At 49.4% G+C, this 13,867-nt stretch overlaps 1 protein-coding gene across 1 annotated transcript in view; it reads right to left on the reverse strand.

Moving 5' to 3' along the window:
- The window catches only part of Hk1 (hexokinase 1), a 42,958-nt gene that overhangs the window by 2,811 nt on the left and 26,280 nt on the right, over positions 1-13,867 (reverse strand). The window contains exons 9-15 of the mRNA XM_019204943.1: positions 12,614-12,918; positions 10,804-10,952; positions 10,459-10,578; positions 8,809-8,904; positions 8,163-8,262; positions 4,849-5,032; positions 2,604-2,759 (exon numbers count right to left, since the gene is read on the reverse strand). Of these exons, the coding sequence (XP_019060488.1) occupies positions 2,604-2,759; positions 4,849-5,032; positions 8,163-8,262; positions 8,809-8,904; positions 10,459-10,578; positions 10,804-10,952; positions 12,614-12,918 (1,110 nt within the window). The remainder of the gene's footprint in view (positions 1-2,603; positions 2,760-4,848; positions 5,033-8,162; positions 8,263-8,808; positions 8,905-10,458; positions 10,579-10,803; positions 10,953-12,613; positions 12,919-13,867) is intronic.

Raw genomic sequence — 13,867 nt, forward strand, 5'->3', positions numbered from 1 at the left:
TTTAGATCTAAAATTTCCCCCTAAAATTCTCCGGTGTGTGGAAGGTAACGGCATCATGGGACCCCGCATCCAACAGTGGGTTCGTCCATTGGCGGGTTCAAAGCTGAACTGTGCTGCTGGGAGGGGGCCTGCTTTGGAGGGGTCACTGGGGCGTGCCCTGGAAGGACTCATTCTCCTCCCAGCTCCTCCCTTCCTCTCTCTGCTTCCTGGCTTCCATGGGCTGAGCACGTTTTCCTCCACCACATCCCTCTACCACCCTATTTCTGTCTTGGATCCAGCTGCCCATGGACTAAAATCATAAGCTAAAATAAACCTAAGTTTTGGGTACCTGGTATTTTGCCCCAACAACGGGAAAGTGACTAAGATACATGACACTGTCCTTACGACATGCAAAATGAAATTGTTCTTCATATGTGCTTTTCTGTATTTTTTTCTTGATCCGTATGTCTGAGAAATTTTGTAGACCTACCTGAGAATAGGATTGGAAATAGCTGCGTAATAGTCCATTCTAGGCATCTACCATAATTTAGCCAGTTTGGAGTTTTATTTCTTTTCTTTTTTTTTGTACCAGGGACCAAACTTGTGGAGCAGTTTAATTTTTTCACAATTGTCTGCTATTACACAGTAACACTGATGAAATACCTTGCTTATGAATCTTTGTGTATAGGTCTGATCTTTTCTTTAGGATATATACGTGGGTCAGAGGCGTACCTCAGGGGATGTGGCCCAGTGGTACAGCACCTGCCTGGCAAGCACAAGGGTCTGAGTTCAATCCCTGGTACCAAAAAACCCCCCAAAAACATTACCAAATACCTTTCAGAAAACTGTGTTTACTCTTTCATGGATACAGTCTTTGGTCACAGATGTCCTGAGCAGAAACGATCACTTCTGAAACTTGTGAAAACTTTCAACAATTTCCTAAGATTGGCTTCCACCCACTGTGGTTTCATTTGCATCCTTCCCTATTAGTGAGGGGGGCCTTTTCCCACCATCCATTCATGGGTCAGAGGAACTGCCTGCCCCTTATAGCCCAAGACTTTTTCCCTGGGATAGTCATCTAATTTGCATTAAATTGAAAGGGACGACAAGACCAAAAGACCGACCAGCCTATTTAAGGGTTCTCTGTGTGACTGGGGTTTTTACATACATTACCTCATTTACTCCTCGGCCAAGCATTGTGTATATGGTTTTTCCCACCCACTTTAAAGATGAGGAAACCGAAGAGTAACTCCCAGAAACACAGACAGGGGGCACAGCAAGACTCTTAGCAGGCTGTTCCCTGCAGCATGTCCTACACAAAGCAAATGTTTCCCTCAGTTTACTGCCTGTCTTTTAAGTCTTACATACATTACCTCATTTACTCCTCGGCCAAGCATTGTGTATATGGTTTTTCCCACCCACTTTAAAGATGAGGAAACCGAAGAGTAACTCCCAGAAACACAGACAGGGGGCACAGCAAGACTCTTAGCAGGCTGTTCCCTGCAGCATGTCCTACACAAAGCAAATGTTTCCCTCAGTTTACTGCCTGTCTTTTAAGTCTGCTTGATCATTTTAAAAATGATTTATTTATTTATTTATTTTTTGTTGTTATTTGAGACAGGGTCTCACTATGTAGTTGAGACTGACCTGGAACTCATTGTGTAGCCCAGGCTGGTCTCGAACTCACAGAGATCCTCCTGCCTCAGCCTCCCCGAGTGCTGGGATTACAGGCGTGCACCTCCACGCCAGGCTCTGATTAATCATTTTTTTAAGCTGACAGAATCTAGGTAAATATATCTGTTAATTTTTTTCTTTATGATCTCTTTTTTTGCTAGTATGCTTCAAAAGACCTTCCCTACCACTTTACACCCATCAGGAGGTTTAGTATAAAAACGAAATAGAGAACATAACAAGTATTGGCAAGGATGTGGAGAAATGGTGCTTGTGCGAAGGGCAAATGATGCACTGTGGAAACATGTCAGGTCCTTAAAAACTTAAAAACGGCGGTGCATGCCTATAATCCTAGCCCTTACAAAACTGAGACAGAAGGAGCAAGTTTGAGGGCAGCCTAGGCTACATAGCATAGACCCTTGTTTCAAACTAAATAAATAAATAAACAAAAAGCAATTAAAAATGTAATTACCACAGCCAGGCATAGGGCGCAGGCCTGTAATCTCAGCACTCAGGAGGCTGAGGCAGGAAGATGGCCACTATTATGAGGCCAGCCTGGGCTACATAGTGAGTTCGAGGCTAGCCTGAACTCCATAGCAAGAACCTATCTCTCTCAAAGAAACAAAAACAAAATGGAATTACCATATGACCCAGAAATTTGACCCGTGAGTATATACATGAAGGGGAAAGCAAATATCAGCTCACCCATGTGCTTAGCACCATTATTCACCACAGCCAAAAGGTGGATAGATGGGTGACGGGACAAGTAAAATGTGGTATATACGTACGATGGAATACTACTCAGCCTTAGAAAGGGAGGAAGTCTGACACATGATGCCAAGTGAAATAGAGACACAAAAGAAGACAAATACGCTATGCCTCTACTTACACGAAGCACCCAGAGTAGTGAGAAGCAGAAAGCAGAAGGAGAGCAGCAGCCCCTCTGCACTCACCTTTCAATCTGTGAGAGAAACTTGGTCTCAAAGATACCCCGGGTCTTGAGTGTCTCAGAGATCTGCCCTCGGAAGAGGAAGCCCCTCTTGGTGAAGTCAATGAGGATGTTGCGGACGATTTCACCCAGGTACATACCACTGATCATCTTCTCATACCTGAGAGGGGAAGACGTCTGTGCCAAGTGGCCAGGAGGACTGGCAGCCCTGGGTCTCCGTCACCCGGGGCACCGTGAGGCTGCCTGTCCCACTCCCGAGCCTGTCTCCACGACACACACAGGCCACGATGCAGTGACCAACAGGCCCGCAGAGACAGGGAGTCTGTGTATGCGAGGTGCTCAGCCAAGTGTTCGGCTCATAGCTGCTGAGTAAGTGAACGACTGGGCCAAGGCTTCGAAGGGGGCGGGGACAAGACAACAAGGGAAAGAGCCCTCGATGGTGGGAAGGCTGCACACCTGGAAGGCTGGCCAAGCACACGCAGGGTGATAAGGCCAAGAGATAGGGGAATTCAGCAGCCACACGCTGCTGGGCACTGCATGCTCTTGGGGTTTTCAGTGCCCTGCCTTTTCTGTGCTCAAGGCCATTAAGAAATGACAAGGACCTAGGAGGTCCACAGCTCACACCCAGGCCAGCATCTGCAAGGCGAGAAGAGTCCTGGAAGCCGGATGTTCCCAGACACATTTCACACGGTCCGTGGGAAAAGGCAGAAGAGCAGGGAATGGCAGAGAGCCTGGTTCCCCATCCAGCCCGTATCGCCCCACTGGGGACAATCACAGTTTGTTGCTGAGATGGCTTCAAAAGCTTCCCACACTCATTGACTGCATTTTCAACAAAGCGGGTCATGGCATAGAGCCTCTGACGCGGGAGACGTGTGTGTGTGTGTGTGTGTGTGTGTGTGTGTGTGTGTCCTTCTTGAAGTGTATAGCACTCTTCTTCACTGTATTCAGGTCAGGACTGCCATCTAGTGATGCTACACTGGTCTTCCCTTTTTCTTCCTCCTCACTATATTTGAGAATACCTAAGCTGATTTCTAAAAACTACAAAGCAAATAATAGCACATGAAGGTTGACCAAAAAGTACAGTGTGTGCTTTAAATTACAGTAAAAGGCATCTTGCCGGGCCAGGGATGTAGCTCATGGACGCCACGTCTGCATGGCAAACGCAAGGTCCTGAGTTCAGCCCCCGGTACCACACAACAAACAGAGATACATAAAGGCACATCGCCAGGCACCCCCCTTGCTTCGAACACACTTGTCCCATTGGTCTTGCCACTTTTTGAAGCAGTGGTGGACGACCTCTCTCGTGTCTTTGAGATCAAAAATATGGTGAATACAGCTGCTGAGTGCCATCCAACGGAAAGGCTGGCTCGTTTAAGCATTACAGTGTATTCTCATCGACCTTATTCAGCAGACCTGGCACCAGGTGACTTCTGCCTCTACCCAAAGTCAAAATGACCATGAAAGATAAATGTTTTGAGTTGATTCAGGTAATCAAGGCAGCCACAATAGCATAATATGAAAGATGACTTCCAGAACTGCTTTGGAAAATGGCACAGGTGATAAGTGAGCTTGATGTGAGGGGGAGTATCTTGAGAGGGAGTAATAATCCCTATAAATTGCTAAAATTGAGCTTTAAAAATTAACCACTCACCATATTTTTGATCATACCAGGTAGGTAGTATTTAGAAAAGGTAAAAATCTTGAGGGGCAGGAGACCAACCGATGTCGGGAGGCGCTACCCCGGCCCTTCTTTCTGCTCCTGGGACATGACTTAGACCATCTTGGCCTGGCCGTGGCATTGGACAGCCGACTGCTGAGGACCATGCAGTTCATTTCCGGGTAGAGTGGACACAGCCGGAGACACAATCCCGGAGACCCGAGCTGCAAAGCTCCAACAAGCCACCAGGTGGCGAAGAGGCCACAGTGGGAGGACGGTGTGGGGGGCTTCGCCCCGCGATGGGGAAGTAACTTAGGAGCTGGCGGAGGCCGAATGCTTCCAGGATGGAAAAAGCTACTGAGGCAGTGATACATGCACTGTCACCTGTCCTCTAGGAGCATTCTGTGCCATCTTGTGCTGTGTCAGGGGCCCATCTCCCGGCTTCTCTGCTATCCCCAGGCCGAAAACCGAGCTCAGGAGTGAACCCAAGGCACCCAAGCCTCTGTGGAGACCCCGTATCTTCCCATACAAGTGGGACGCAGCCAGACACTCCCGTCCTGACCCTCAGCAGCCTCCTCAAACAGGCAGTTACCTTTGTTTCCCCGAGTTTAGAGAATATTCGTCCACCAATCTGTCGTACTCTGTTCTGATGTCATCCAGACACCCGTTGTCCCCGAAGGCGCCCCACTCCATGTTGATACACATCTGCCCCTCGCTCCCCTCCAGCATCTCCACGTTCTTCATCTCCTCCATGTAGCAGGCGTTGCAGCCGGTCCCTGCAACACACGAAGGGTGAGTGGCTGGGGCGGCCTGGGAGTCCACAGATACTGGGTGTGTTTTGGGGATGAACAGAACAATAGCTTTGCTTTCCCAGTGTTTTCCAGGAAACTTCAAAATGTAAGTGCAGAATCTGAGAGCATATGATTGACTTACTTTATGCCCAGAGCCTCACAGGGTGGCCTGCCAGGCAGGGCTATATTTATGTTAACAGAAGACAGTCTTACAGCAAGGGAATGTATCTGCAATGTAGCCAAGATTCAGACTGGAAGAAGAAAAAAAAAGATACACACATGTACATGAGGTAATAGAAGAAATAAAAGGCAGAAAGGAGATGTGGCAATCAGAACGAAAAACTGCACTTTGTAAGAATACTGCCAATTCTACGACAGCTGAAGTCCCCAAGACAGCCCCATGCCAACAGTCCTTGGCTACATTTACACCTCTTCCCTACCAGACCCATCACTGGAAGGCCATAAATTGGCCCAATTAAGAAAATAGTGAATGGGCTGGGGATTTAGCCCAGTGGTTCTGCTGCCTGCCTCGCAAGCACAAGGTCCCAACTTCAATCCCCAATACCAAAAAAAAAAAAAAAAAGAAAAAAAAAAGGGCCAGGGATTTACCTCAGTGGCACTGCACCTGCCTTACAAGAGGCAAAGTCCTCAGTTCGATCCCCGGTACCAAAAAGAGAAAGAAAGTCATGAATAGGAGCCTGGCCCTGAGATAAGGACAGCCCAGTGTCAACAGTCCTACGCCAAACATACAATCCCTTCCTTCCAGACCTGTAAATAGAGGGCCATAAACTGGCCCAATTAAGAGAGTAAACAACAGGTTGAATGAATCCAGAGAATGTTTAAATCACCTATTAAGAAAAAAAAAAAAAAAGCCAGGTGTGGTGGCACATGCCTGCAATCCCAGCACTCGGAGGCTGAGGCAGGAGGAGCACTTTGAGTTCAAGACTAGCCTGGGCCAGGTCAGTATCAACTACATAGTGAGGCCCTGTCTCAAAGAAAAGAAAAAAGAAAATTCGCCCATACCTGTGAGCAGGGTGAGACCTTTTGGAGGGATATGGGTCAGGGAGCACTTTTACCCCCTAGCTTTTTCACCCAAGAAAAGTATACATGTACCCAGTCCCAAACCAAAATATGACTCATATCTCTGAGCACCTGCACTCCTCTCAAGTGTCTGTTTCTGTCTACTAAACTCTACCGGTGCCCCTTTCTGATGTATCTTGAAAATTCTTTTTCTGTGGCTGCAGTCAGCGAGCCTGCCTCAGAATGGGTCACTTCTGGGAAACCCAGACCCAGCTCGGTGACACCTATACACAGAGACACATCTACATCATCAAAGTAGCCCCCTAAGACCTCGGTGGAACTACAAACTATTTGCTGTGCTAATTAAAGAGCTAAGTAAAGAAACTGAGAGGAGCCAGACATGGTGGCACATGCCTGTAATCCAATCCAAGCACTGGGAAGCTGAGGCAGGCTACATAGTAAGTTCAAGACCAGCCTAAACTACATACTAAGACCCTGCCTCAAAACAAACAAACAAGCAAAAAAGAAAGAGGAAAAAAAGTGAAAAGAAATTGCGAGGAGGCATTCATATAGCACATGACTGCTAGGACATTCGGGCTTGTTGTCACTGGACTTGAATGACTTATTGAATGGACCGAAAATTTAAGAACCACCTCCAAAGAGAGCCCCCCACCACAGACATCCTCATATGCACCTCACCCTGGGGGCCTGGGACCACGCAAACCCTGACTCAGGAGGCACTGCCTTCTAACAGGCTTTCCGGGATGCTGCGGCTGGTCATAGGCCACGCTTCTGGTCACAAGACTCGTCCTAGGTGGGATCTGGGTGACTGTCAACATCACAGAAGAAAGCGGAGAGCACAAGGACGTGCTCGCTGGCCAGCCCTAAAGTGCTTGGTCCTTTTCATCCCCTCCGAAGAAACGTAAGAGTTCGTAGACTTCAACTGTGTCGTTGGATTATTTATGTGTTGTTTCCTCAGCTCCCTTTTACCCAAAATATAAAACTAAGAGAAGATGAGGCCCAGAAATGGAAGGGCAGGAGGTACAAAGACAGCCAAAACATGTGCTCCGGCCCACAGGAGTTCTGGGCACAGACATCAGCTGATAGAGGAGAGAAGACGCTGGAGCCTGGTGCAAGGAACCAGCAGTGCAGCTGTTCTGGCTTGGGCTGCTTGACCTGACAGCAGGAGGCCTGGCCTGGAGGAGGAGAATACGCTGTGTCACCCCTGCCTTGCTGGCCGACCTAAGGGAGTGGCTGGGTGGGGAGAGCTTTGCCAAAGAAAGGGTGAAATAAGGAAGGATAAGGCTGCTTCCTGGTTCTCTGTATTTCAATACAGACCAACACAGTGGCTTAAGGACAAATTAAAAAGTTCTTCCTGGCTCAGGAGCACAGCCTATTGGGTCACATCCCAGGCTCCAGGCCCTCAGAGTCAGGAGGGGCGACGTTCCTCCCTATCCCCGCAGAACCTCCTCACGTTGACCATATTTGGGGTCTTTTCCCAGTATCCCCGATGCTAGAAGCAGGATGGACTGGACTAGTAGATGGCTTCCTCACAGCCTCAATTGAGGCACTTCAGGGATCGTACGCCCTTGAGGCCCAGACTCCCAACATGTGCAGGACACGAAGGAACGATCTGCAGGACCAGCATCGGTGCCTCCCTAAGATGGATGGGGCCACTTTTTTACACACCAGTCACTGAAGGTGTGAAACGGTGCCCAAGACCACGCTGCCCCTCCCAGCCCGACTCCACCCTCAGTGAATGGATGATGACTCTACCCAGAGCCCCCACACAGTTCAACAGTGTGGCCCAGAGTGCTGCCAGGCTAGCTCCAGGCTCCCCACCCAGTTCACCCAAACCACAAGAGCCTCAATGGCCTTGCTCTGGATGCTCAATTCTTGGCAATCGAATCACAATCAATGTGCAGCACTGCGGGTGTCAGTAAGGAAACCCCCTCAATGGAGAACTCTGCAGCCTTGTCTAGAACTGAGCCAGCGAGAAGGCAGGCTGGATGGACTGTCCCACACCTAAGGACTGAGCGGCTGTGTCCAGGCCCCACAAAACAACAAAGCCAGCCTTCTCTTCCGGGACACCCACCTACGATCAATCCAACCTCACAGCTGGGTTCCTCATAAGCGCAGGTCATCATGGTGCCCACTGTGTCATTGACCATGGCCACCACGTCCAGGTCGAATTCCTTTGAAAAGAAAGAGACACCCATTTAGGGAAGGGACAATTCTGCCTGGCTTGAACACTGCTGGTTCGCTATTACACAGCAACCACACAGCTGTGAGGGCTTTGCTCTGGTTTAGACGCTGCCTGAAGCAGGGGAAATTCTGCCTCCTGATAGGACCACTGAGTACTCTTACTCTGGTCTAAACCCCACACTGCCAGGGCAGTTGGGCTCAGCAGAACGCCAAGGCCTAGGTGACAGTGCCAGGCTCGGTGGTCAGGGTCTGCTTGTGAGAGTCATGATTTTACTTTTCCTTTAAAGATATCACTAACAATGCAAACTGGTACCTCTGGTTTTCTTGCTGCCATTTGAGCGAGGACCTGGGGAACATTCATGGCCCAGGACACACACTTCTGTACTGTTCCCATTCTTTCAAACAAGCAAGTATAAATTTTAAATCCCCACCACCTGACTCACAAGCGCAAGGTCCCGAGTTTGATTCCCATACCGAAAAATTTTAAATCCCAAAGAAGCAGTGAACAGTTTTTAAAACATCTTCTTAATAGTTACCTCTCTCCTTTTTATTGCATCCCTTAGTAAAGTGGCTACGTCATGACCCACGCAGTCAGTTGCCTTAAAGCCCTTTGTCCAAGTGACCAGGATTCCCTGGAACAGGAAGGCACAGGAGAGTCAGGCAATGAATGGTTCTGAGCAGAATACGACATCTTGCACCACCCCTCCCACCATATGACCGACGAGGGAGGGAGGGGGGAGAGAGAAAGGGAAGATGGCAACACCGGACAATTCTCAGCCTAGTGCTGCCAAAGGCGTGGCCAAGGACAGTACTTCCCCTGAAGAAGCTTGCCAGCCAAGTAAATAACTAAAGGGACCGACATTTTAGTTACAGTAACAAGTAAACTTCAGGCTTCACGGGAATGAAGAAGTACAGCTGCTGGGGAAAAGAATACCACAATATGTGCACACTATGAATATAAGGTAATGGTACAAGAAAGCTTTTTTGCGGGGCCATTGTTGTTTTGAGACAGGGTCTCACTACATAGTTCAGGCTGGCCTTGAACTCACTTTGTAGCCCAGAATGGCCATAAACTCATGGTGACCTTCCTGCCTCAGCCTCTTAAATGCTGGAATTACAAGTATGTGCCACCACATCTGGCACTGAACTACATTTTTAAAAACTATTAAATTTTGGGGCCGGGGATTTAGCTCAGCAGTTCGGTGGCCTGCCTTGCAAGCGCAAGGACCCAAGTTCAATCCCCGGTACCAAAAAAAAAAAAAAAAAATCATTAAATTTTTATAAGCTGCACAGTGAAAAACATGTCATGCTGGACATGGTGGTACATGCCTATAATCCCAGCACTCGGGAGGCTGAGGCAGGAGGATCACCATGAGTTCGAGGACAGCCTGGGCTACATAGTGAGTTCAAGACCAGCCTGAATTACAGAGTGTAATCGACCCAACCAAAAAAAAAAAAAAGATATACATGTTTACATGGATCCATCCGCTGAGCTCTGAAGGGTTTAAGAGGTCCCATGTCAGCACAGTGACTATATTACATCACCTACCTGGCTCTCCCAAGGTGCCACTCATGTCTTAAACTCAGGCCTGCGGCTACCTCCCTGGCTGTACCCCCACCTTTCACACACAGCTACCTGCAGCTCTCCAACAGACAGGCTCAGGCTTGCTGGGTGACTGCACAACCTGCTCCATCTGCCCACAGTGCGCTCTACCTGACCCACCCTAGCTCTTCCTGCACAGGTGCCGGAGCGGTGGAAGGGCGTGGCTTCCCCACAAGCTGTAACCTCAGCTCAGCGCCTAGAGCTCAGGGCCCAGGGGGTACTCAAGCCCCACCTAGGACCCTGCTTCATCCCATTTACTCAACAAGCACGTATGAAGGGTGTCCTCCAACACAACACTGTGCTAGGCGTATGGGCACACAGGTCCTTCTTCAAGCACACGTAAGTGTGCAAAAAGTACAACACTCAAAAGCGCAGGGAGCACTGAAGAGGAGGTGCCGTGTGCCTGGAGGCCCCAAACACTTCCCAGAAGACAGTGCCCTCAACCGTGAAAGCGTACAGTCTGAGGGCATTCTGGAAGGAGTCAACCCACCGTGACATGGGAACCAGTTCCAGTTAGAGGCATCACGGAGGCTACGGATGGCCTCCAGGGCACTGTCCTGAACCTCGCGCCACAGCAACTCACCGCGTCCAGACTCGTCTGCTTGCAGGGAAAGGAGAAGGTGAAGCCCAGAGGCATCCGGGGGCCTTTGATCCCCATGTAGTCCAGGAAGTCGGAGATGCACGACACAATATGGTCAAAAAGCTTTAGAAGACAAGAGGGATCGTTACCCAAGCTCTCTCATTTCACACTCTCACCGGGTACACACACAAGCACGCAGAGCCAGCCCTTTCTCCAGGGTCTTCCCACCACTGCAGCATCACAGGCCACAGGGGCACACATGCACAGCCCTGGGCATCACATGGCTGCCATGCTTCTAGCCCTGTGTGTGACTGACACCGCTACGGGGTGTAAGGGAAGAACGCTCACCTCTTCCCCTGTGCCCTGCATGATTTCAATAGGAATGGCATAGATCTTGTTATGCATTTCCACTGTTCTCTTTTTCCCACTACGAATCTTCACCAGCAGGACACGGAAATTCGTTCCTCCAAGATCCAGGGCCAAGAAGTCACCATGCTCTATTCAAATGAAGAACACAAAGAGTTGCCACAAATGGCTAGTGTCTCCTGCTAGCCAGTGACCCCAAGACTCCAGACTTGCGAAGGGAGATCTGTCACCCCCCCTCCCTACCGAGTACACAGCACGGGCTCAGAGCAGCATGGGCCCTAAACCACTGAGCGTACAAACTGAGCCACTGGAGGGACCAAAGGCCCTATCAGTGAACCACCTGTCATAGTGAACAAACTTCACCAGGGTTACTGAACAGCCTAGCAACAAGGTCCTGGTTTCAGGGGACCTCATACAAAAATGGCCACATCCCTTGCCTCCTCTGTAAGCCAGCCTTCTTTGCAGTATGACTGCTTTCTTCCAACCAAAAGATGGAGTCTGTTTCTTCTCCCCTTGGATCTTGGGCAAATCGAGTGTGATGGACGCTGAGGTGGTCCCCAGCTTCAGCCTCTGTTACAGCTCGTGCCTAGATGTCTCCCCACGGCCTCATGCGATCATAGGTGGGGTTTTTTAGAGGTGGCCGGATGGAGGGTGTGTGATTCTGGGATCAAGGATATATGCTGGGATTTATTCATGTTGTAATGTTAGGATTAAGGCTGCCCCACCCTGGGTGTGAGTGCTACCCTCCCCAAGGGTGGACAGCCTGGATAGGATAGAAGGTACAGAAAGAGGGTTGCTGATATCACTTGTTGCTTGCTGCTGCTTCGCTACTTTGCTGCCTTCTATGAGTGTTTCTCCTCTGCAATGCCCCTCTGCCAGGCCATCCTGCCTTGGAGCAGCCAACTATGAACTGAAGCCCCTACAAACTGAGCCAAGTAAACTTTTCCTCCTTTACCTTTGGGTGCCCAGTATTTTGTCTCAGCAATGAGAAAAGTAACTAAGACAGTCTCCCAGAGGTTTTGAAGTCTTTTTCTGGCCCTAAGGGACCCTGTTGCTGCCACTGTATGGTCCAAGCCCAGTGGCCCACTTGAAGATGAGACACACGGCCAGGTACCTTGCATCCAGTACCGACAAGAGTAAGAGCAGCCTCCCAGCTGAGACAGCAACCAACAGCAGATCAGGACCAAGCCCAGTAGAGATCAGCAGAGACTAGCAGAGCCGTCCAGCTAACCATAGACTCATGAGCAGTAGTAAACAGTTACTGTTTTCTGCATGCCGTTTTAGGGTGGCTTATAATGTAATAGTAAGTAACTTCCATGTAGGACATTCATTATCCTGCGAATCCCCACAAAAAGCTCTTCTGAGTCCCCACAGAGCTCAGCCCCAGTGAGAACTAGCAAGGTGATCATCAAGGATCGGAAGCCATTCTCCAACGTGTCTAAGTGTGAAGCTCAGGCCCGCGTCTCCCTCCCACACTACCAGCCAGGACTAAAGAAGGGAGCATTGTGTGTGAATTCATCCACTGGTGAACCTAGAAAAATCTCAGTGCCCTGTTTCCTTCTACTCTGAAGCATTTTCTAATTCTAATACAGCTTTGAAGAGAGCCCTAGCCAGGAAAGCATGACCAGAGGAATTTAATTGCTCTGAGCCACACATAGGACAAGTCGGTAGCGTGAATGGAAAACAGGCTTGAGTGAGCGCCAGTTCTTGCCGAATCCAAACTTCTCCCAGCCCTGCTGTGCCCAGGTCACCGGCCTGAGTGAAGGGCAAGGCAGCCCTACCAGCCCCTCACCAGTCCCGTCTGGGGTGCTCCGGACGAAGGAGGGCAGCATCTTGACCACCGCCTTGTCGTGAGTCTGCCTCCTCAGCCCCGCCTCCATCTCTGCTCGCATCCTCTTCTTCACCTCCATCAGCATCTCCTTGGTGAGGCGGAAGTTGGCCAAGGTCTCCTCTATCTGCCGGTGCTGCTCGGCCAGGCGGTAGGCCACCGCAGTCACCATGGCGGCCCCCTTGCCACTGCCACTTTCCGAGAGGAGGAAACGCACGTCGGAGTCGGGCACCAGGCGTCTCAGGGTCTTGTGGAAGCGCCGGGAATACCTGGGGAGAGTGTGGATGGGTGTGGATGTGCCATGTAGCTGGACTGAGCCCCCAGCTCCCCTTTCTTTCCCTGTGCTTTCATTCCACTCCCTTCATGCGCTTTTCTTTTTTCTTCTCATTGCACAAGTCCTATAGAGACACTGTAAAAAGCTAAGCATGCAGACAAATAAAAAGGAAAAATGAAATCGCCCATTCACAAAAAAGAGAGACTCTTGTTACATTGTGAGTAACAAATACCAAATATTCAAGATGTATTCAATACATCACGGTGGTCAAAAGCACAGTGTTCCAAGTCAGGCAGCCCACCACGTCTACTCGGGCGACCTTGAGCCTGTCTCCACCTGGGAGTAAGCGAGGGCTACAGCATCTCCCTGGGGGTGCGAACCTACGAACTGAACAGGCTCATTACAGTGTTCAGATTAGTAACTGGAGCGGAGGAAGAGCTCCAAAAACAGCTGCTCTTGTCCTTTATTTTCACTTGGCTCTTTCTCTGTCTCTGTGGCCCAACCTCCTAAAAGGCTGGTTGTTTCTAAGTGGCTATAAGAGGATTTGAGGCCTGGACCGTGACACACACAGGACTTGCGTTCTTCAGTATGGAGGGCTGCCTGCCAAAGGAAACAGGAAAAACAGCTCCCCAAAATATTAACGGCATCAACTCCAAGGGTTGGGAATCAGAATGACTCTATTCTCTTTATTACTTTTTGAACTATCTAACTTTTTCCCACTGAAATATCTGAAATGAGAAATATCTAATCAAAAGTTGTTTAAAATGTAAAGCTAAAAAAAAATAGATAAATAAACGTAAAGCTGCAAGCCGGGAATGGTGGTGCACACCTGTAATCCCAGCATTTGGGAGGCTGAGACAGGAGGATTGCTTGTGAATTTGAGACAAGCCTGGGCTACATAGTGAGTTCCAGGTCAGTCTCAACTACATAGTGAGACCCTGTCT

The sequence above is a fragment of the Fukomys damarensis genome, unplaced genomic scaffold (assembly GCF_012274545.1).
Source record: "Fukomys damarensis isolate Sample0158 unplaced genomic scaffold, DMR_v1.0_HiC HiC_scaffold_20, whole genome shotgun sequence".
Lineage (NCBI taxonomy): Eukaryota > Metazoa > Chordata > Mammalia > Rodentia > Bathyergidae > Fukomys > Fukomys damarensis.